Source organism: Nomascus leucogenys, chromosome 4 (assembly GCF_006542625.1).
Source record: "Nomascus leucogenys isolate Asia chromosome 4, Asia_NLE_v1, whole genome shotgun sequence".
NCBI lineage: Eukaryota > Metazoa > Chordata > Mammalia > Primates > Hylobatidae > Nomascus > Nomascus leucogenys.
Window position 1 is genome coordinate 29,638,516 of NC_044384.1, and position 24,177 is coordinate 29,662,692.

The 24,177-nt window shown below is 40.0% G+C and overlaps 1 protein-coding gene across 1 annotated transcript in view; it reads left to right on the plus strand.

The window, feature by feature from the left end:
- The window catches only part of MYO5B (myosin VB), a 403,095-nt gene that overhangs the window by 137,602 nt on the left and 241,316 nt on the right, over nucleotides 1-24,177 (plus strand). Inside the window, exons 2-4 of the mRNA XM_030810458.1 lie at nucleotides 1,876-1,986; nucleotides 15,966-16,137; nucleotides 18,949-19,093. Of these exons, the coding sequence (XP_030666318.1) occupies nucleotides 1,876-1,986; nucleotides 15,966-16,137; nucleotides 18,949-19,093 (428 nt within the window). The remainder of the gene's footprint in view (nucleotides 1-1,875; nucleotides 1,987-15,965; nucleotides 16,138-18,948; nucleotides 19,094-24,177) is intronic.

Genomic DNA, 24,177 nt, shown 5'->3' on the forward strand with positions numbered 1-24,177 from the left:
TGGACACTCACCTGAAGCTTAGGGACAGGAGCTTAAAGGTCATCACAGCTGGATGGATGGTGGACTTAAACGATAGCGGAGAAAGTGAGGACACCTGGGGGTAGAAGAAATGTTGACAGTTAAGGTCAGCAAATGCTCAGAAGGTTTTCTCTGGAGGTACCTCAGGACATTCCTTATATTTTACTCTGGAGCTCTCAGATGCAATAAAGCTCTTTGTTATTTTAAAGCTCTATATTATTTTACTATAAAGACATGATAATATCTTGCTATAAGGCAGCAGGCTTAAGAAGCAGGGAGAAGGTTAAGATTCTGTGAATTTGTTTCTTAGTAATGAAACAGCTGACTTTGGCTTGTATCCTGAGTTGGGATGTCAAGGATGCAAAGTGGTCGATGTTTGCTTTCTCATTGACTGGTATTCTGATTCTATTACCTTACAACTTTCACTGTTCCATAGTGAATTAGAGACAAGTGTAGGAGGAGTCAGGATCTTGCTTTAAAAAGAAAAAAAAAGCCTCTGATTACCTGGACGAAAACACTGCTTTGAAAAAAAAAGTCAGGACCAAAGTAAAGCCAGCTGGCCGCATGTGCACAGGTGACAGACTGGCCCAGGGTCTGTGCTCAGCTGTCACTCCAGGAGTGAAGTGGATGATGCTGACCCAAGCACATGTTCTGGTTGAGCTTTTGGTCAAAAGAACCATTTGTTTCAGATTTCCTGATAATATTCTATGGCCAAGAAGCCAGATGCACTGACGGCTTCTACAGAAAATAGGCCCTGTGGAAGTTGTCTACCTATGAAATGAAAATGCAGGAATTGTTCTGACAGCTGTGCAGTGGGATCCCAGGAGATCCAGATGCTGCCATTCAGCACTCGTTAGTGTCTCTGGGAGCTTTTATGTCACCTCAGATCCTGACTGAGTTGGTCTGAGGTACAGCCAAGAATTGATATTTTCCAGGCTCCCCAGGTGATTCTGACTGCAAGTAGGGCTGGGAACCCCCTAGTTACATTGAGAATGTGCTGGGCAAGTCACTGACAGTTAATCCTGTATCACTACTTTACCAAGGGCTGTGTTCTTTCCTGCCAGAACTTGGCCGCATTCAATGACTTTGTCTGCAAATCAGGACAGCTACTTGGGGAAAGTGAGTGAAAGTTTTGGGTTTATGGCTTAAAGAATGGACAAATAGGCCGGGCATAATGGCTCCTGTCTGTCATCCCAACACTTTGGGAGGCTGAGACAGGAGGATCACAGGAGTTGGAGGCTGCAGTGACCTATGATCACACCGCTGCATGCTAGCCTGGGTAACAGAGTGAGACCCCATCTGAAAAAAGAAAAAGAGTGGATAGATAAATTGAGGTGGCTGAGAACTGGAGGATACTTAAATACACTTTCCATTTGCTGACCACTTTCTTTCACTTCTGCAGGACAATGACTTTGTCTCTGAATGCAGAATATCAGCAGAGATTCCCAAGCTTTGAACATTTGCTGTACTGTCTTGGCTTTTGCCTGTGTTGTTTTGTTTGTAGCCTGCTAAATAACTCCCTCTGACATCGCTATTTTGTAACACCCTTTGAGATAATGGTGCAATATCTAGTGTATTTAAACAAATGTAGGCTCAGCAGTCTCGGGTAGAATTTTAATTTCATTGATCTGCAATGTTCTTTTAACATCTAAAAGGTGCCCTCTGCCACCAGTCCTGTGAATTGTTCCCCTGTTATCATGACAGCAGATCACATTGTGTCCTGAAATGAGAAGGTGGGGAGATGTGTGCAGATAGCTTTAGAAGTTCTCTTGATGGGCACTTTCTAGGTAGTGACACACATTTAGAAATCTGAGAGCTTTGTTCTGTATCTAAGTTTCTTCTGTTTTAATCTTTCAGTGCACAAGGGTCTGGATCCCTGACTCTGATGAGGTATGGCGCTCAGCTGAGTTAACCAAGGACTACAAAGAAGGAGACAAGAGCCTGCAGCTCAGACTGGAGGATGAAACGGTAAGAGCGAGTCCGGGGTGGGGGTGGGGTGGGGCGGGGAGCTCAGGTGTGCGAGGAACAGTAGTAGATAGTACATTGCGGGCTGGAGTTTTCCCTGGACATTGGAGCTCCTGAGCCCTTGGATTCTTTCTTGTTGCTGTTGATGTATGTGAAAGTGCTAAGCCAGGAAGCCGCTTTATGGATGTCACACAAAAAATAAGTGCTTATTGGGGTTAGCAGCTGAGAGATCATTGGTGGTCAAGGCAGGAATCTTCTCAGTGGAGTGGAGGGAACAGGAGGTTGAGACCTCACTGGGAAGTGAGGGAGAGGAGCTGCTACAAGGGTCCCTACGGGGTACAGTGGTTGGAGCCAGCCTGCCTGGGTTGGGATCCTGGCTCAGCCATCACTAGTTTTGTGACCTTACATCAGTTCTCAATCTTTCTGTGCCTGTTACTTCATCTATAAAATGGGAGTGCTAGTTTATCTAGGGTTGTTTTGAGAATAAGATGGGTTAATATGTGGCAAGTACTTAAAATAGTGCCTGGCACATAAGTGCTCCCTATGTGTTAGCTGCTGTAGTGAGCATTTTTTATTTTTTGACCTTCAGACTGTTTCTTTCAAGTGGGAAACAAGGTAGTAACTGTGAAATTCTATTCCTCCTAATATGTCTGATTTAGTTTCCCTTCTCATGAGCCTTTTGTGACCACTGCCTCTGCAACTGGTGCATTTCACAAATAATGGATGCTCACCCTATATGCTGTGCCTGGTCCCAGGGGGCACATGGGTGAATGGTTGTGGCCCTGCTGTTTCAGATAGCTCAGTGCTAAAGGGGGGCAGTGAACATGAACACAAAAGTGAGACAAAGTATTACAATAAATGGCAGTAGGCATGGAAGTGAGTGCATGAGGTATAGGAGAGAAAAGGAACCCACTCTTTTTATTTTTAAAGAGATGGGATCTCACTGTGTTGCTCAGGCGGGCCTGAAACTCCTGGGCTCAAGTGATCCTCTTCCTGCCTCAGCCCCCAGAGTAGCTGGAACTCCTCTTGAGGAGAGAGGGTTTTGGGAAGGAGTTGGCCATGGAAGATTCAGGGTGCGGTGACCAAGAGTAGAGTATTCCAGGCAGGAGCTGTGTGTGCCCAAGCCCTGAGACCTTGTGTTCCAGGAAAGGGAAGGAAGCCAGTGCATCTGGGAGCTGTCGGGGAAGGGGACGGTTGGGTGGCTTGAGGCTGAGGATGCAGGCAGAGGTAGTTCATGGAGGCTTTACAGTGGGGGAGATAACTGGGAGAAAAGTAGGTTTGGAACAAAATGGTTGGTAACAAATTAAGAGTCAGCTTTGAGATGGGTTGAGTTTGGGCTGCAGAACAGGCATTGCTTGGAGAAAAGGTTCGGATTGGAGAGACTATTTCCTCTCTGAATGGCAACAGCACTAAAAGTGTGCACCATATCCTCTGTCCTTTGATCATTTCCTGCCTATTCTTGGTCTTGTCTCCTTTTCTAGATGGTTGGTGATTAACTTGATTGAACATCCTACTACTAACTTCTGTTTTATATCAACTTAAGCATATCACTTGGTAAACCTGGAACATGAGCTTGTTAGACAATGTCTGTACCAAGGTGTGCACCCCTCACATTCCTCTTCCTAGTAGGCAGCCTTCGCTAGCCGCCTCTTGCTTTTGAGATGTGAAGCACAACTCCCAACAGATGGAATTATGTTTGCCATGTTGAATAACTTCCCACCCCACGCCCGGGAAAAAAAAAAAAGAAATTAGTCCACCCACTTGAATGGTGTATCTTCTACTCTACTCCAGCAGATTGCATTTCCGTTGATCTTTTCTAGTGGGTGGGTGTTTTTAAAAAGTTGCACGGAGGTAGTGAGGAATGATCTGCCATGTTGCTAAAACAGAGCAGATGCTTGCCCACCCTGCTGAAAATGAATTTGGCCCTGCATGACTAATCCTGGCAGCTGCCCAGACCCCATCTCCACCTTCCCCTGCTACAAGGCCAGGCAGCATGTAATTGGAAGGAAAGCCTGGCACTGGAGATTAGCAGCTCTCGAGAAATAATGGGCTCTGAACATCTGAGTCTGTCCAGGTTGCTCCTGGGCAGTGGCTTGTCCACGGCTGGCTCTGAGCTATCATTACGAGTGACTTAGTGGAGCTGTGGACTAGAGGCAGGAGCAGAGAAATTACGTGGCCAGACTTTGAATGCAGAGTCTCCCCTGAAGCTGAAATTATCCATGGTGTACTATGCTGGCACGAAAATCTGCCCCAGCAGCCTCTTCCAACCAACCTCGTGCATCCTCCCTCCCCCTGAAGTTCAATAGTGTGGGTTTCACTGCATCAGCAAAGGATTAACATCAGTTAGATTATCTTCCAGGAAGACAATGATATTCCTAACCTCTGACTTATGATAGGACTTTCCTCCTGCTTGCTAACTTGTCCCCTCTTCAAGACAGTCAAGCTTCTTTCTGTGCCTCTGAAAGGTTTTTTCACTCTTGCTTTTGCTCATTCATTCATTCATTTCTATTTTGGTAAAATATATGTAGCATAAAATTTACCATGCTAACCATTTTTAAGTTAAAATTCAGTGGCAGCGCAACTCAGTGGTATTTACATTGTGTAACCGTCACCACTATCTTTCTTCAGAACTCTTCCTCTTATACAACTGAAACCTGATCCCCATTAAACACCAACTTCCCAATCTCTTCTCCCCCCACAGCACCTGGAAACCTCCATTCTACTTTCTGTCTCTTGAGTTTGATGATCCCAGGTACCTCATAGAAGTGGAATCGTACAGTATTTGTCCTTTTGTATCTGGTTTATTTCACCTGGCATAATGTAAGATGTTTCATATTGAAGTCAACAAGATAATAAACTTCTTGGGGGAATAGCATCTTATACCTTTTTCTCCCCAGAGCCATGATGGGTACAAGGTATCTAGGTGTGCCAACTCTTAGCACAAGACTGTTTTTAGAGTGGATCAGGCTTTCAGGGGGTGCAAAACTCGGTGATGAGGTAGCTTCTGCATGTTCTTCCTGGAGCACCTCTGTGCAGGCCAGGCCTTCTCTCTCCTGGCCCCACCTCCCTTTCTGACTGCTTGACTCCTGCCCTCTAGTGTCAGGGAAAACTCTCCTTGTTTCCATGGCTTTTAATTTAAATTTCATTTTCCAGCCGAGTTTGTATATACTGTCTATCACCCACCTTGTTGATGAGTACTCCCTCTGGGCAAGGCTCTGACTTAGCATTCATGAGTGAGAGGAAGACAGGGGAGCATGTGAGCTTTTCAAAGAGTAATGCACTCTACCGTCTCAGTATTTCCAAGCCCACCCTGACATTTGGAGGGTCAGGGCAAGAGAATGTAACCCTACATCCGTTTAAAGTATATTTTATCAAATTATTTAAATCTCATATTTTTAATTAAAAACATTTTTAAACATTTAATATTTTAAAAATAAAGATAGTTGCAATTCTATTCAATCTCTATCCAGCTGCCAATATATAGAATCACTATCTTGGTTTGGGCATGTTATACCTGCACATATGTGTAAACACATAAGAATAGTATGAATTGTTCAGTATTGCAAAGCATTCCTCCTCTGTCATGTTGCAGGGGTTGCAAATACTTAGCACCCCTGGAACCACGACAAGAGCATGTGGAGAAGCAAGGACTTGGACCCTTGGCCTAATTGGAAAATGATAATCCATTATGTAAGAATCTTTTGCATGTGCTATCTGAAAGGAAGAATAATGAGTTTGTCCTCCCTTTTACCTAAGCCTCTTTGCTGCCTGATTCTTCCCCACACTCCAAAGCATCATTTCTCCAGTGCTGGCAATATTACAACCTATGAACCTCAAGGCAGCTGGGAACTGTTGTCTTATTTCAAGAACACAGGACAAGGTGTGGAGAAGCATTTCTCTGAGGCCTGAAGGTGTTAGTCACCAGAGCGGTGTTGAGCATTTCAGGTCATGCTGTGACAGCACTGAATGTTGATCCCAAGGACAGGGGCACACTACGTGTTCTTTAATGATTTATATTTTGTGATATTTAATGCCCTCTGCATCACAGTGTCAGGGAAGGGGTCCCTCTTGCTCAGGTCTAAGGATGGTGCTGAACATATGAAGACATTATAACAAAGTCCTAATCAAACATGGTTCCTCATGTCAAGAAGCTATAGTCTCACAGAACCACTAGGACTATTGTCCTTGCATATTGGTGCACTCAGACTCATTCACCTTGAGAATGCAGAGTGCTTGTGTACTTGGTGCAACTTAAATGCCTGCTGTGCACACATCTGGCAAAACCAGAGAGCTAAGAGTGTCTGAGGATACCCTTCTGGAGCCAGCAAAGCTTCTTAGTAGAGGTAGAGTTTGATTACTTCTTCTTTTAGCTGGCCATTTTAGTTCTTATAATGCTGTTTTTTGGGTCTCCTAATAATTTTTATTTTTATCTTTATCTCGCTTTCAATTGCTCAGTTATGGTTATGTTGTACATACACAAAATGTTTTAGCTAGCATAAAGTATAATGCATATAATTATCTACTGGTAATATTGCTTCCACTAATTAGTCATCTTGTCTAAAGAGTCAAAGTATAAAAAAAAAGTTGTAAAATACACATAACCATTCAACATTTTCACTGTTTAAGTGTACAGTTCAGTGGCATTAAGTATATTCACAATGTTGTGTGACCATCACCACCGTCTGTCTGCAGATGAGTACCCTTGAAGCTCTTTGTAATCTATTGTCATTGACCTATTTTTCCTGCTAATTTTTTTCCCCACAGGTTATGATGCTTTGCCCAGCTGCTCCAGATTAGAGATGAGTGGGGCAGCAATTTGCACCCCTGCCCCGAACATTTGGCAATGTCTGGGCACATTTTTGGTTGTCACAACTGTCATGTGGAGGATTTGCTACTGGCATCTAGTGGGATGCTTCTAAGTGCTCTGTAATGCACAAGGTGGCACCCCCACAACAAAGAACTATCCAGCCCCAGATGTTAACAGTGACAAGGCTGGGAAACTCAGGTTTAAGCCCATAAGGAAAGTGGTCTGGTCTGTTCATTGCTGGAGTACACCAAGTTAGGAGTTAAACTGGGGCTTTATGGTTCTGACAGAATGTGTAAGCAGTGCAATAAATTGAAGTCAAAAGATTAACTTTGACTCCATATTTTTATGCTGCTGTAATCTTGTTTATAATTCAAACCTCTTAATTGTGTGTTGACCAGGCAGTTTATCAGTAGCTTTTCATTTATAGACTTTTCTTCTAATTACTTGCATCACTGTTGATTCATCATTCATTCATTAAAAATTATTATTGAGCAATTATGTGCCAGAGTCTGATTATACAGCAGTAAAAATGACATATCTGTACCTTTGTGAAGTTTTCTATCCAACTTATGACGAAAATATACAATACAGGGTTAGGATATGAAAAACTCAATTTCAAGAATCTGTAGAAGTCTTTCTAAAACAGTGGTGGCCATGGCAGGATATTTGACACTACTCCAGCTACCCTCGTATCTGAGTCTCAGTCCTCTAACTTCACACTTTTTCTTCTATTTTTTTCTGAGATGGAGTCTCACTCTGTCGCCCAGTCTGGGGTGCAGTGGTGCAATCTCGGCACACTTCAACCTCTGCCTCCCAGGTTCAAGTAATTCTTGTGCCTCAGCCTTCTGAGTAGCTGGGATTACAAGCATATGCCACCACGCCCAGCTAATTTTTGTATTTTAAGTAGAGATGGAGTTTCACCATGTTGGCCAGGCTGATCTCGAACTCCTGAGCTCAGGTGATCTGCCAGCCTCTGCCTCCCAAAGTGCTGGGATTACAGGTGTGAGCCACCATGACTGGCCCACACTCTTTTTGAAACTCTTTTGGATACTACTTGGATTTCCTGCTGACTTCTCAAAGCAGGAACACTTAGGGTGGCAGAGATGATACCTTCATGCTTCTCCATGGTTCCTAGCCCCCTTGCAGTTCAGTGGGACCCTGTGATTACTTTTGTTGAGTGGGCGCTAAGTAGAACTGATGTCGATCACTTCAGGTGGAAGCAGAGAAGAACCCACGGGAGTTTGCTGTGCTCTTCTCTTCCTCTGTCTGGTGGCTGTCAGGCAGCATGTTGGTGTCAGTGTGACCTTAGAAAGCAGAGCCTCAGTACCAGCCAGCCTTGTGCACCTAGCATAAATGAGAAATAAACCTTTGCAGTATTAAGCCACTGAAGTTTCAGAGTTAATTTGCTGCTTCTTCATAACTGAATTTCCTAATTGGGAAGGTTACATAAATCAGAGTATTTTATTTTTCAAGTAATTGAGTGTCTGTGTTGTGCTTCGTGGTGCAAGAGGAAGAATAAGAAGGTTCTCTTTAAGGAGAATAAGCTTTCTGGGGACTGGAGAAGATGGTGATAAAACTTAAGCACAGGACTGTTAGAGAATGAGAGACAGCACAACAGTCATTAAATGTGTTTTTTTGTGCTTGTCTAGGACATAGCACAAAACAACCTTTTAATGCATATTAAATGAAACTAGAGCCACATGCTTGCTGCTGTAGTGAGGGTAAGTGGACTTAAGCTTTGAGGCCTTCTCTTACCTGGGAATAGAGTTTCCTTAACATGGTTTTTCTTCTAGGATAGCTGTTGTAATGTGACAAATGAGAAAACCCCTGCACCCATGGACCTAAGTTAAAAACCTTCAGCCAATGAAGTTGGAAGAACCCTTGAAGATTGCTGAAACTAGGCTTCCCATCTTACAGTTAGGGAAACTGAGGTTCCTGGAAGTCAAATGATGGGCTCAAGGCCTTACAGAACTTGGGTTCAGTTCTTCTCAACTTTGGCTGTGCATTAGAAACCCCTGGGGAACTTAAAAGGCAAAGCCTAGGTTTCAGCCAGACTAATTAAAAAATCTTGGGATGGGATGTAGGTTATCTTTCTTAAAAGCTCTCCCAGGGATTCCAGTGTGCAGGGAGGGTTGAGAGCCACTGCTTTTTTTGATGGACCAGGACTTGAATACAGGGGTTAACTCCTATTCGGTGCCATTTCCACCTCTGGGTCAACACCAACTGCCTGCCAGCTGGTAACCCTGTTTTTACTAGCATATCTTTTTTCTAGATCTTCTGGTTCTATGGGAAGATAATAAAAGCCAATTCTTTCTCCTCTTCTGTCCACTGTATGATTATTATTAGTTCCAAATCTTTGGGACTGTCATTCAAAAATGTTTTTATGATTATACCATCTTGCTGTTATACTATGTAACACAGACATAGATTGAGGTATGGGAGGAGTTATCAGTGAATCAGACATTTCATTTAACTAATATTTTTTGTAAGTACTATAGGATCATAGGCCCACAGGGCTTAGAACAGTCTAGGCCAGCGCTTCCAATAGAACATTGGCTGTGGTTCTGTATTCAGTTGTCTAATGTGTCAGTCACTAGCTACATGTAGTTATTGGACCCTTAAAATGTGATGTGAAAGAAAATAAACTCTTGGAGGCCGGGATCGTGGCGGCTCACACTTGTAATCTCACACTTCGGGAGGCTGAGGTGGGTGGATCACCTGAGCTTGGGAGTTCTAGGCCAGCCTGGGCAACATGGCGAAACCCTGTCTCTATCAAAAATACAAAAATTAGCCAAGCGTGGTGGCATGTAACTGTAGTCCGAGCTACTCGGGAGGCTGAGGCAGGAGGATCACTTGAGCTCAGGAGGCGGAGGTTGCAGTGAGTCAACATTGCCTCATTGCACTCTAGCCTGGGCAATAGAGCAAGACTCTGTCTCAAAAAGAAAAACTCTCAGGACTCCAAACTTACTGTGCCAAAGGGAAATTTAAGCTTAGGAACTGAGTCATGCAATACTACTTTTCTTCTGTTCCCAAACAGCTGTAATTTTGCAGCCCTGTGTCATAGCCTCATCTGTAAGACGTGTTCCCACAATGATAGAAGACCACATTATCTCCCCAGGTGGCTGTCCTCACAAATTGCTTACAAGGAAATTTCTTGAGTCCCTAAATCTTCCAGGGTACATATCACCCCTATAAACTAGGCCTACAAAACTGAGTTCTGTTGACTCTCACCATGACAATGTCAATTACCAGCTTATCTTCACAGGTGCAGCACAAGGACAAGACCAGAAATCATCCCTCTGCCTACTCTGAGACAAATGCACAATGGACTTTTTCATTTTCTCCCTCTTTTCACATGTAAAATATGGATTTACTGAGGCTAATCAGAGCCTCACAAGAATGTAACCATTTGTCTCACTGCCTACCCTCCCTCTCCCTCCTTTTTTCCCCCTCTTGCTTGCTCTTTCCCCTTTAAATACTGAAGTTCCCAAACCTCCTTGGACAAAGCATAGGCTGCAGATCTCCTGCATCTTACGTTTTTCCCTGCCTGCATCCTCAGCCTTGTGTAGACAAACCTCTGTTAATCAAGACCTACCTCAGTCACTTTGTATTAACAGTGGCTAGTGTGACTGCGAAACTGAGGTTTCAGTTGAATTTAATTGTATTAATTTCACTGAAATACTCACATGGGGCTAGGGGTTACCCTACCGGAGAGCTCAGGTATAGACCAATTCCCACTGTAGGCCTCCTGCCACTCTCACTCATCTAGTCCCACTTGTCAGGCAGGGACCAATTGGGGACCCCCATCTGTTCCTGATTCCCAGCTCCTAGTTGCAGAAAGGAGCCAAGGTCCACTCTCAGTGGTGACTAAGCATTAATTTTGTGATAAATGTTAACATTTATCCTTTTCACCTCTAAAGGCCCAGTTATTATGGAGTGGATGGAATCTTTTGTGCCAGAAAGTTCATGGCCCCGATCACTGTCATAAACACTTAGATGTCAGATAAAACCATATTAGCTGTAAATGCCAGACACTAGCAGCAGTATTAGAATCAAATTCCTGTTACAGAAAAAAATCTGTTCTCAAGTCTGTCACTCCTGCGTTCCCTCTGGATGTCCACATACCCAAGAATCTGCAGCTTTGGCTGCTGAGCTTGCAGCCCCCACCTCTTTTCTGCTGCTCTGGGCATTTTTACTCCTTATCAATTTTACTGAAACCAGTACCACTTGTTTATTTGTGGATGCAGTTTTCACAAAACTGCATGTGTGTTTGCCTCCACGTGCTTTTTTTAAAAAATTTTTTTATTGCCATAGGTTTTTGGGGAACAGGTGGTATTTGGTTAGATGAGTAAGTTCTTTGGTGCTGATTTGTGAGATTTTGGTGCATCCATCTCCCAAGCAGTATACACTGAACCAATTTGTAGTCTTTTATCTCTCACCTCTTTTCCTCTAAGTCCCCAAAGTCCATTGTATCATTTTATGCCTTTGCATCCTCATAGCTTAGCTCCTGCTTATGAGTGAGAACATACAATATTTGGTTTTCCATTCCTGAGTTACTTAGAATCTCCAGTCCCATCCAGGTTGCTGCTAATGCCATGCATTCCTTTTATATATTTTATATATATTTATCTATTATAAATATATATTATATATATCTATCTATTATAAATATATATTATATATATCTATCTATTATAAATATATCTATCTATTATAAATATATATTATATATCTATTATAAACATATATTATATATCTATTATAAATATATATTATATATATCTATTATAAATATATATTATATATATCTATCCATTATAAATATATATTATATATATCTATCCATTATAAACATATATTATATATATCTATCCATTATAAATATATATCTATCCATTATAAATATATATTATATATATCTATCTATTATAAATATATATTATATATCTATCTATTATAAATATATATTATATATCTATCTATTATAAATATATATTATATATCTATTATAAATGTATATTTTATATCTATCTATTATAAATGTATATTTTATATATATTTATCTATTATAAATGTATATTTTATATATATTTATTATAAATGTATATTTTATATATATTTATTATAAATGTATATTTTATATATATTTATTATAAATGTATATTTTATATATATTTATTATAAATGTATATTTTATATATATTATAAATGTATATTTTATATATATTTATTATAAATGTATATTTTATATATATTTATTGTAAATGTATATATATTTATGTATTTATTATAAATGTATATATATTTATTATAAATGTATATATATTTATTATAAATGTATATATATTTATTATAAATGTATATATATTTATTATACATATATATTTTTTCTATATATAAATATATATTTTATATATAATATATAAATATATGTATTTATATATAAAATATATTTATATAAAATATAAATATGTGTATTTATAAATATATTTATATAAATCTGTATTTATAAATATATTTATATTTATAATATATAAACATATAAATATATATTATAAATGTATTTATATTTATAATATATAAACATATAAAATATATATTTATAAATATTTTGTTTATATAATATATAAATATATTTATGAATATATATTATATAAACATATAAAATACATATTTATAAATATATATTATATAGACATAAAATATTTATAAATATATTTATATATTATATAGACATAAAATATATATTTATAGATATATATCTTATTATAAACATAAATATAAATATATTTTTATATATATTTATAAATATATTTTTATATGTATTTATAAACATATAAAATATCAATTTATAAATATGTATTATATAAACATAAAATATCAATTTATAAATATATTTATATATTATATAAACATATATAAAATATATAAATATATTTACATATATTATATAAACATGTATAAAATATATAAATATATTTACATATATTATATAAACATGTATAAAATATATAAATATATTTATATATAAAACATATAAAATATCCATTTATAAATGTATTTATATATAAACATATATAAAATATCAATTTATAAATGTATTTATATAAACATAAAATATCAATTTATAAATGTATATATTATATAAACTTATATATTTATAAATATATATATTTAAACATATATAAATATGTATTTATATAATATATAATATATAAATACGTATTTATATAATATATATAAATATATATATACACACACCACAATTTCTTTATCCACTTGTTGATTGATGGTCATTTGGGTTGGTTCCAAATTTTGGAATTGTGAGTTGTGCTGCTGTAAACCTGCATGAGCAAGTATCTTTTTCATGTAATGACTTCTTTTCCTCTGGGTAGATACACAGTAGTGGGATTGCTGGATCAAATGGTAGTTCTACTTTTAGTTCTTTAAGGAATCTACACACTGTTTTCCATAGTGGTTGTATTAGTTTACATCCTTGGGGGAGAGTTGAAGAGATTCATATGAGAATCGAGAGGAGGCCAGCATTTCTGCCTCAGGAGTTGAAGCCACTGGGCTCAGGTCCCAGCTTTCTAATCTGAAAGAGGAGTGCTCAGGTCCCGGCTTTCTAATCTGAAAGAGATGAGCTCTGTGGCTCTGCACCTGGTGGTCCCTGTGCTGCCCGCTCAGCTGGATGCAGAGCCCGGGAGAGGAGGGCAGCTGTGTTCCCTCAGGTCCGGGGACATCTCCACCAAGGTGTTGTTGGGATGCTTTGTGGGGAGGGAGGTCTGATTAGAATCCTGGTGATACCACTAATAGTGGATGAAGAAGCCTGCAACTCTAGAATTGAATGAAATAAAAATCAGCCCTCGGACATTCTCCATTTCCCCCTGTTCCCACCTTTTGGAAATTTTTCTGCATCATCTACATGATAGTTAATTGTTCACTGGTTTCCTGTGTAGACAAAGTTTAATATAAGTAAAAAACCTTTTCACAAAAAAAGAGCCTTCATTAATATAAAGAAAAAACAGGAAACTGTATAAAGGAAATCCCACTAACAGAGATAACCAATGGTATTTTGCACGGTCATCCATCTAGGCTTTAATACAGGTTTAAATAAAGGGAGTCCTCTTACAAACTTTATTCCTATAGCATACTTTTTTTTTTAATTCAGAAGAATGCTGTGGGCAGCTGCCTGACTGTCCCTGTAGTTTTTCTTTCACTGTCTGTAACTTCAATGAGCCCATATCTTGGCTCACTTGTGAAATTATTTCATGAGACCAAGGAAGGAAGAGTTCATCAGTGAAAAATTCTGATTTAGGTATTGCCTGCTGCCCTCCAGAGACAAACCAATCTGTCCCCACAAGTGGTGTACCTGTTTGTCTGCCCTTTTCCTTGTTAGGGTCTTGTCAGTCTGATAATAGTGCTGATAATCTTTTACTTGAATCTCTTTGGTTACTGATGAAGTTGAATAGTTTTTCATCTGTTCATGTGCTATTTTGTGATTTGTATTTTAGGTACGATTTTCTGTTGGGGTGTTGGTTTTCTTTTGAATTTCTTATAACTCTTCGTATATTAAGATTAGGAATCCCATCATATAATGCAGAATCCCTGTCCCCTTTTCCCTTTTCCCATTTGACTTTGCATATGGTAGGTTTTATGATAGGTTTAAAGTTTTAAATTATAGTCAAATTTATGAATATTTTCCTACATGGCTTTGGCTTTTGCATAATTCTTCAAAAGTTCTTACTTCCAAAACTTACACAAATACTTGCCCAGTTTTAAAATTATTTTTTATGTTTGTTCTATCTAAACTTATTTTGGTAAGAGAGAATAAGAATACTGGCCTAATTTTTTTTCCCCTAAATGGGTAGCTAATTTACTTATCAATGCTACTTGGAAAGATCCTTTTAACCTTTTATTTACAATTTAACATTATAACATACAAATTTTCTCTATGTGCTTGTGTTTGTTTCTGTATCTGCTACACTTGATTTATCTGCCTATCTTAGCCCTTTCATTGCTGGGTTTATTAATATTCCTTAAGATTTGATAACCAAGTCCCTCTAAAGATGGGGTGGGAGAAACATTGATATTTATATTATCTTAAAAGTCGACTATTACTCCAGTAAATTGAGTCTGTGACCATAGAATTTCCTAAAAGGTTTGTGTAAAACAGAAATTCTTAAAATATGATCTAAAAGCCACCTGTATCAGAATTACTTGGGAATGTATTTTAAATTTCAGGTTCCTGAACCCTGCCTCAGAATTCCTGATAAGTAAGTTGGGCTCAGGAAACTTTTTATAAGCGTCTCAGAAGATTTTTAAGAACACCATAAGAATCTTAGCACTCAGATAAAACATGGTGAGCAGCAGCCAAGTTCCTCCTGTTTAAATGTTTAAAAACATCCCCACCACCTTTTTATAAACTACCTGTGTAGATGTACATGTGTGCATACATGTACTGAGAGTTACAAATGTATCCTGTCGATGAACATTTTTGAGTACTTAATGTTGTCCAAGTGCTAAGAATACAAGGATAACACCTCGCATCTGAGATTTGACCTTAAAATATGTAATCCTACTCCCTGATTATGCACATATATCTCAAACCCCTAATATATTTTAGGTGAAAGCAAAATTACTGCCCTAGAAGAACGTGCAGTTAGTTGGGGAGAAATATATGCACAAATGGTTCAACTTGAGGCCACTTATAGAGGACAGTTCATCAGATACAAGATGATCCAAATAAAAATGGAGCGTGTTTGTTAATGGGGGAGAGCATATGAAGCACCAGCAATAAATGGGGCCAATCAAGGAAGTTTTTCTAGATGGAAGAAAGAACAGTATTCCAATTGCAACTGAAATTAAAGACTCAGTATTTTTCCCTTAAGAAGCAATAGAACACTCTCTTAGACCTGGTTATGTTTCCAGAGCTATGTGTGTCAGTCTTCTACCTTAATATCCTGGGGTTATGTTATCAGCAAATTTTCCATCTGGACTGATCTCTCATGGCAACACAGGTATTTTGTTCAGCTTGTCTTTCTTTAAAACATTACTTATCTTCGTTACTTACTATCATGTTAAGATGGTGATTCCAGCTAAGAAGACAGGACATTGAATACAGACTTTACGCTTCATAACCACCTTTTTGTATCTGCTACTTGCATGTCTTTAGATTCTGGAATACCCAATTGACGTACAACGCAACCAGCTGCCCTTCTTACGGAATCCAGATATCTTGGTGGGAGAAAATGACCTGACTGCCCTTAGCTATCTTCATGAGCCTGCAGTTTTGCATAATTTGAAGGTCCGTTTCCTGGAGTCCAACCATATCTACACTTACTGTGGTAAGTAGGGGGCGTCTGTTGGCTGCATGCGTTGGAAAGTGCTTACCAGCTTTAGACTTGCTCAACTCAGATGCTTAGGAGTCCTCGTTTCACTCTCTCATTTGTAAGTATCTCTCCATTGAGACCCTTGAAAGGTTTGCAGTCAGTGAATGTGGCTTAATTAGGCTGCCCCAGTCTCTGTGGGATGATTGGTGTTAATCATGGATCAACCAGGGAAGAAATGGGTCACACCATGTGGTGCGACTGGCTTAGGTCAGTCCTTGGAGTCCTGGGAGAGGAGTAAGTACAGCATCGTGCCTGAGCTGGGTGCCTGCTCTCATCACTGAACCCTTGTTTTGTTTTGCCTTGTTTTATTTTCTGCTTGAAAAGCCTGCTTTTCTGTGATCTTCTCACTTGCCTCTGTTTGTACTGACATAACACTCAACGAGTATTTGTCAAAATAGTGAGGAAAATTCATAACATATTTTAAAAGTCCTGAAATTATATTTGCTTTTCTTAAAACTTCTCCTTTCCTATATCACAAATTCTGATCTCTCTCTCTCTTTTTAAAGAGTATTGGTAAGTGACATAGCAAAAATAGAACTCTATAAACTGTTGTTTGAGAGGCAAATTGAGGATCTGGTTGGGGATTCTGGCTGCAGGGCTCCTTTGTGGGAGTCGCTCCTTTGTGGTCTTGTCCTGGGAGTGAACGCCTGGCATGCGCCTTCTGGTCTTGCTCATCGTCATAAGTGACACCTCAGGCAATCAGGGGTTTTTCACTTTTATATTCTACTTTGGTTTGGAATTGATAGTTTTAGCTACCAAGTTAGGGTGAGTTTTTCTTCCAGATTTCAGGAGCTGTCAATAGCAGGTTTATTCCAGTGCTTGAGAGCTGTGGTTTCCCAAAAGTTCCTTCACTCCAACTGCTGGTGGGAGTTTTATTTGAAACAAACTGTCAATTATCAGAGCCTTTAATAAGATATTTACTTCAAAAAGGAGACTTTTAAAATTTGACTCCTATTTTAGAAGAAAAAGATAAGTGACCATCAGGTTCTGTTTTTAAAGGAATACCCTCTAAGATGTCCCAGTGTCTGTACATATGTATCCAAATGCATCTTGACTCCTCCAGTTCAAGCTGTTCAGAGTGACTGAATGGCACAGAAGTCTGAGTCGTCCAGGAAGCACTAGATGCTGCTCTGGAGGGGCCAGGATGTTTAAGGAAAACACGTGACCTCGGAGTATGATACGGAAATGTGAATTGCATGCTACGTGAATTAGAATCTTATAGAACTCTAATAACAAGCAGAACATGTGAGGCTGTTCCTAAGAGGATTCTCCAAGTGATTAGCCGCGTTAGTGGAATTTATTAGGGTTCTGGGCCTTATATTTTGGTCTTTTCAGGCAAACTTCTGTCAAGAGGACTTGAGTGTCTTTTTTACCCCCTGGCCCTTTCCCCTTTATGTGGAATAATCTGGTTTATTACACTTCGCGTTCCCAGCGTCTCTTTTTAGACACCAGAAGGGAGCACGATGTTGGAGACTTCCCATCTTAGCAGCCTCCCTTTCATTGCCTTCTCCTTCCCAGGTGACTGGAAAAGCTTCTGGTTTTTGTACCTCAGTCAGTGGGTCTTCTGACATCCAGAATGTGATCTTATGGGAAAGAAAAAGGCATATCTCTGTTTTGTCTGAAACATCAAATTCACAACTTTTTCCTTCTACAGGCTCAAACATCAACCTGCCTCACATCATCCATAAAAGATTATCTGAATCTTATAGCATTTCCTGGTTGCTCAATCAACATGTATTTACTGAGTCCATCATTGCAATGCATTCTTTAGGGGACACAAGGTGTAAGGGAAAAAAGTTGAGATGTGGTGTAATAAAAAATAGCAAACATGCAGTGCTTACTATACAAGGCATTGGTCTTAAGTGTTCTCTCTCTCTCTCTCTCTCTCTTTTTTTTTTTTTTTTTTTTAAGACAGGGCCTCACTCTGTCACCCAGGCTGGAGTATAGTGGTGCCATCATAGCTCACTGCAGCCTTGAACTCCTGGGCTCAAGCATTCCTCTCAGCCTCCTGGAGCAGCTGGGACTACAGGTCCATGCCACCATGCCCAGCTAATACTTTTTTGTACAGAAGAGGTCTCACTGTGTTAACCAGGCTGGTCTCAAACTCCTGGCCTTAAGCGATCCTCCTGTCTTAGCATCCCAAAGTGCTGGGATTACAGGCATGAGCCACCATGCCTGGCATTTTCCCTTGCACAATTCATCATTTTTCCTTAGGATGTCCCAGATAAATGCAGTTGTTATCTCCATTTTATATAACAGTTGGGGAAACTGAGGTACTGAGAAGTAATTGCCAAAAATAACATAGTTGGCTGAGCCAAGATTAGATCTCAAGATATGTAAATTGTATTCTCTGTCCACATGTTATTTGTAGTTTAGTGAAGATAATATACAAATGAGAAAATTTATAATCCTTTCCCAGATTTTAGTTCTGAGATGGATTTTTAAGTCTCTCTAATATATACTGGTAGAATTTAATATCCTCTTCTCTCTGATCCTGGAACACCTTGCACATGTCTATTTTATGAACTCAATTTTTTTTTAGCATTTGTGAGTGTGTGTGTGTGTGTATGCTTATTCCACGCTGTAGGGTATTTGGAGACCTGAAGCATACAGATGAGCCTTGATTGAGCTGATTGATTGGTTAAGACTGGTCCTGCTGCCCTCTCATTCTTTGGTTTTTGGCGTGTGTATGAATGGGTGGGTGCCTTGAGCTAATGCCAGGTGTCTGCTGTGCTATCGGAATCTGACCACCTTGTCTGTTTGCAGGTATCGTACTTGTTGCCATTAATCCTTATGAACAGTTGCCAATCTATGGACAAGATGTCATCTATGCCTACAGTGGCCAAAACATGGGAGACATGGACCCCCACATCTTTGCTGTGGCAGAAGAAGCCTACAAGCAGATGGCCAGGTGAGAATGTCCTCAGCCCAGAAGTCCTCCTGAGTAGTCAGTGGGCAGGAAGGGGAGTTTTTACCTTCCTCTGCAGCTGATGCTCACAGTGAGGTGGTGAGACTGGGATTGAGGAAACGTATTGGAAACAAAGCAGCCCAAGTTCTACTGCCTACCTCATTTCCTCATGCCTTTATCTTATTCTTGTGAACTTGAACCTAGACTTGGAGAGCAGTGGCTCTTTAGACTTATTTCATTTTTTTGAGCAAATGAATAAATTCCTTGCATTTCATCTCTCTTTGACTTCCTTTTGGCCCCTTTTCCTCCCTTCATGGTATAATATAATTCATTTGATAGTATCTCCATTCCCTTACCCCAGCCTGATCTACAGATAGTCTCACTGAAGACTCCCTTTTGAAGAAACCAGGACTCTTTGACAACTTCTTGAGATGCCAAGCACTCGAGGGCAGACACTGAAGTTTCAAATTGGCAGCTGTGCATAGTGGTTTGGGGTTTTTAGCCTGGAAGTGGAGCTCTGTTTAGGCATTTAAGTAGATCTCCTTATTGCTGTTATTCTTTTCACTCTGAAAAATAGCAGGTCTGTTTCTTCAGAAAATGGGTTGGGTGATGGGCTGTAACTTCAGCATAAAGTAGGGAAAGATAGCTTTATCAATGTTTTGGGGGAAATGCAGGTCTCAGTTAATACTAAAATGCTAGATTCTTTCAGCCAAGTTTTTCTTGTCACCTCTAGAGAACATTTATTGGAGCTGGCAACATATAGCAAAGTCTTTTTGGAGAAGGAAAGCTATTTAGATTAATTCAGTAAAAGGAGTTAGTGATTTTTGTAGGGGGAGAATCCCATTCTAGGTGGTCCGTGCTTCAGTGGATTTCAGGGTATAATTTTCATCCCAGCAAAAATTTCCATGAGGGAAGACGGTTTTATGGGCATCCTTGCAGATTTATAGTGCTTCGTTGCTGGCTGTAGAGATCAGTATATAAAAGGTCTGCTTCATTATAGATACTCAGTGATGTATTCAAAATAAGCACCGATTGGAGAGCTGAAAAATCTCATAAACAGAATGATCTGTAACTATTTTATTTCTCCAAAGAGTGGAGCTAAAATTATTGCAACCTTTCACTTTTCTCTAATGCCAAAAGAAAGACCATACACTATATTAATCTGCTGTCAGGGCTCAACTAGGAGTCCCTTAGCTTGGCAACTCATTGACGTGTACCTCCTACCCAGTGGTGTGGTTCAGAAGATTGTGTGGAGAGAAGAATGAGCATTAGCATGTTGCACAGTATGCAGCCTGCGCATGAGTTTCTGTTGGAGGCCATGGGTATGGCACAGAGGAGGGAGGCCTGGGGACTGAACGGATTCTGTGCTTTGGAAGAATCTATTCACCTGAGTCTACATGCACTTCATGTGAGAACAGTGACACTCTTTCCTCCTTTAGAAGATTTTTTCTTTATGGTTCTGAAAGAGAAGGTAGGTGTGGCTTGGTTCTTACCATGTTCTACCATGCCAACAGCTCTGACAGCTCTCTAAGACTTGTCCTGTCATGGCTGGATGCTTTCATCCCATTCTCTTAGCCACTGCACTTAGGTGTGTCAGAAGTTTCCATTCTTCATCAAAGCTGCTTGTGGACTCCTGTAGGCTTGAGAATCTTCTAGCTTTCCACTCTGTGGAGTCTTCTAGGTTTATCCACCCTGTAGACCCTCTTGACAAGATTCCTCTGTTCTTCTCTGCCGTGCCTAAAACTGAGTCCATGGTTATCCTACACTTGGGTTATTTCACTTGCTTGGGACCTTTGTACCCATTATGGGGAAGAGGACGTGTGGGAGTCTGGGGTGATTGGTGTGATACTGTCTTGCCCTAGGGTAATGAATTTGTCAGTAGAGAGTTCGGATGTTAAAGCTGAACTGAGATTGCTTCCTTAAGGATTTTCTTTAAGATTGTAAGGTTTATACTTGTTTTACCACTGGGTCCCTAATTTTGCTGAAGTTCTTGTGCAATTTTTGCTTATGAACATGCATTAGAAGTAGGAAGACCAGCACATGTGGCCACAAGGGAGAGCTTTTTTTTTTTTTTTTTTTTTTTTTTTTTGAGATGGTGTTTTGCTCTTTCGCTCAGGCTGGAGTGAAGTGGTGCGATATCAGCTCACTGCAACCTCCGCCCCCCGGGTTCAAGTGATTCTCCTGCCTCAGCCTCCTGAGTAACTGGGATTATAGGCGCCTGCCACCATGCCTGGCTAATATTTGTATTTTTAGTAGAGATGGGGTTTCACCATGTTGGCCAGGCTGGCCTCGAACTGCTGACCCCAGGTAATCCACCTGTCTCAGCTTCTCAAAAAGTTAGGATTACAGGTGTGAGCCACCACGCCCAGCTGTGAGCTATTTTTGAATTAGTTCTGTTGTCAGCAGCTCAGGGTTTCTGTTATTGATCTGAGATGTACATTGGAAGCCTCAGCAGAATCTGTTGAGCCAAGAAAGAAGGGTGACCCATTGGTTAGATGCAGGACAAGTTTTTGCTGTATTTCCTGTATGGGCCTTCTCTATCAGTTTTGGATACTAGAACACATTCATTCAACAGTATTTGTCAACTGTCTGTTGTGCTTTTTCTGACTCATGAGTAGTCATTGAAATAATTATGTGGTTCAAGTAGCCATAGGCTAGCACAGTGTACTTTGAATTTGAGCCTGCCTAAGAGCTGGGTGAAATGAAAGGTGTAAGAAACTAACATTAATAGTTTTCAGTCTTTGGAGACTACAACTCAGGTGGCCTTGGACTCAGTGATTCTCTTGATTCACTGGGGACTGGATTTTCTTTCTTGATGTGGCTCACACAGGGACTCTTGATGCTTTGAGTGGGTGGGGAGACTGAGAGCATGAGGGGCTAAGTATAGATCTTTATTCCCCGCCACACCCACCCCCCAAGAGTTCCAGGAGAACTGCTAGTGCTGGAGGAAAGTTAGAGGAGATAGCAGTAAGAGAAGAGGATTCGTTCACTGTCCCTATCTCTGTCATATTCACCAAGTCTGGGCTTGAGGGTGAATGCAGATTCACAGTGAAGAAAAAGGGGGTGTTAAAATCCTATGAAACGTCATTTTCATGAATTCTGTCCACTGCATGAGAATCCTGTGAGGAATGGGCTGACCTCCACTTCTTAGCTCTGTGCTTTCTACTCCTCCTTCCCCATCTGAAACACAGAAGGCCCACTCACTCATTTTTACCTTCCTCAGCTCCAACCTCAGGTCCTCCATCAAATCATTATCAGCAGATGTTTCTAAAGTATCAGTTATTTGATAGGCTCAATACTGGCCACTAGGAAATTTAAGACCTCACCCTGCTTCTTAAGGGGCTCACTGTCTGGGGAGAGAGAAAATGTACGTAGGCCAAGAAGCCCATAATTGCAGGAAGTATAAATAAAAACTGTGCCACGGTGTCATTTAAATTGAGCTTGGAGACCTAATGTCACAGATCGTCCAAGAAAACTAGGGTTTTAGCTAGGTCTTGATGAATTGGTAGGATGCACAGAGTGAGAAGAGGGCCTCTAGGTGGGTGGAGTAGTGGACCATGACCTCAGAAGTGGGGCGTCAAAAGGCATCACGAAACCACAAGATACTCCCTTGTACTCACTAGGATGTCTACAATCAAAGATATGATAACGAGTGTTGGCAAAGATGTGGAGAAATTCGAATTCTCACACCCTGCTAGTGGGAATGTAAATTGGTGCAACTGCTGTGGCAAATAGTCTGATGGTTTTTTGAAAAGTAAAACAAAAATCCCCCTATGACCCAGCAATTCCATTCTTAGGTATGCACCCAAGAGAAATGAAAACACATTTTTTTTTTTTTTTTTTTTTTTGAGATGAGTTTCACTCTTGTTGCCCAGGCTGGAGTGCAATGGTGCAATCTTGGCTCACTGCAACCTCCACCTCCCAGGTTCAAGCAATTCTCCTGCCTCAGCCTCCTGAGTAGCTAGGATTAAAGGCACCTGCCACCACACCCAGCTAATTTTTGTATTTTTAGTAGAGACAGGGTTTTGCCTTGTTGACCAGGCTGGTCTCGAACTCCTGACCTCAGGTGATCCACCCACCTTGGCCTCCCAAAGTGCTGGGATTATAGGTGTGAGCCTCCGTGCCCGGCCTGAAAACACATATTTACACAAAAACTTACACATGTTCTTAGCAGTGTTATTCACAATAGCCAAAAGGTGAAAACAACTTATATGTTCATCACCTGATGAATGGATAAATCAAGTGAGGAATATCCATACAATAGAATGTTATTGGCCTTAAAAGGGAACAGAGAACTGATACATGCTACCACATTGATAAACCTTGAAAATATGCTAAATCAAGCCAGATACAAAAGACCACATGTTGTCTGGTTCCATTTCTATAAAATGTCCAGAATACGCAAATCTATAGAGACAGAAAGTAGATTTATAGTTGCCTAGGGCTGGAGGTTGAGGCAAAATGGAGCATGATTTCTGAGAGGTATGTTTTTTTTGGGGGTGGTTGTGGGGGTTGATGAAGTGTTCTAAAAATTGGTTGTGCTGCTGGATGCACAATTTGGCAAATGTACTAAAAATCATAGAATTATACACAGTAAATGAGTGAATTGTGTGTTCTGTGAATGATATCTTAATAAAGCTATTATAAACAAAAAGACGTGGCCAGGAGACTGTACCTAGGAGACTGTAACTTACATGGTGAATGGATCTGCAGGGGTGTCTGGGCTATAAAATTAGAAACAAGGTGAAGCCAGACTGTGGAGGCCTTTGCAGGCTGGGGTGAACTTTGGGGAAGAAGTGTATTCTATTAACACAGTACAAAGGTGGCCAAACGAGTTTGGGAAACCGTGGGTTAACCAAGTTAAACATCTTCCTTTAAGGCAGAGCTTCCCAGAGCCCTTATGTTGACACGCCTTCTGAGTTTCCAAGATAGGGATCCATTATGCTGGGTTTGCAAATCATATTTAGACACAAAACTGTTTTCAGAGATTATTTCAAGGGACTAATGTTCTGTGCAACACTGTTTGAGAAATGCATAGGGCAATGGAGAAATTTTAGTGTCTTGGATAAGGAAATAATATGATACAA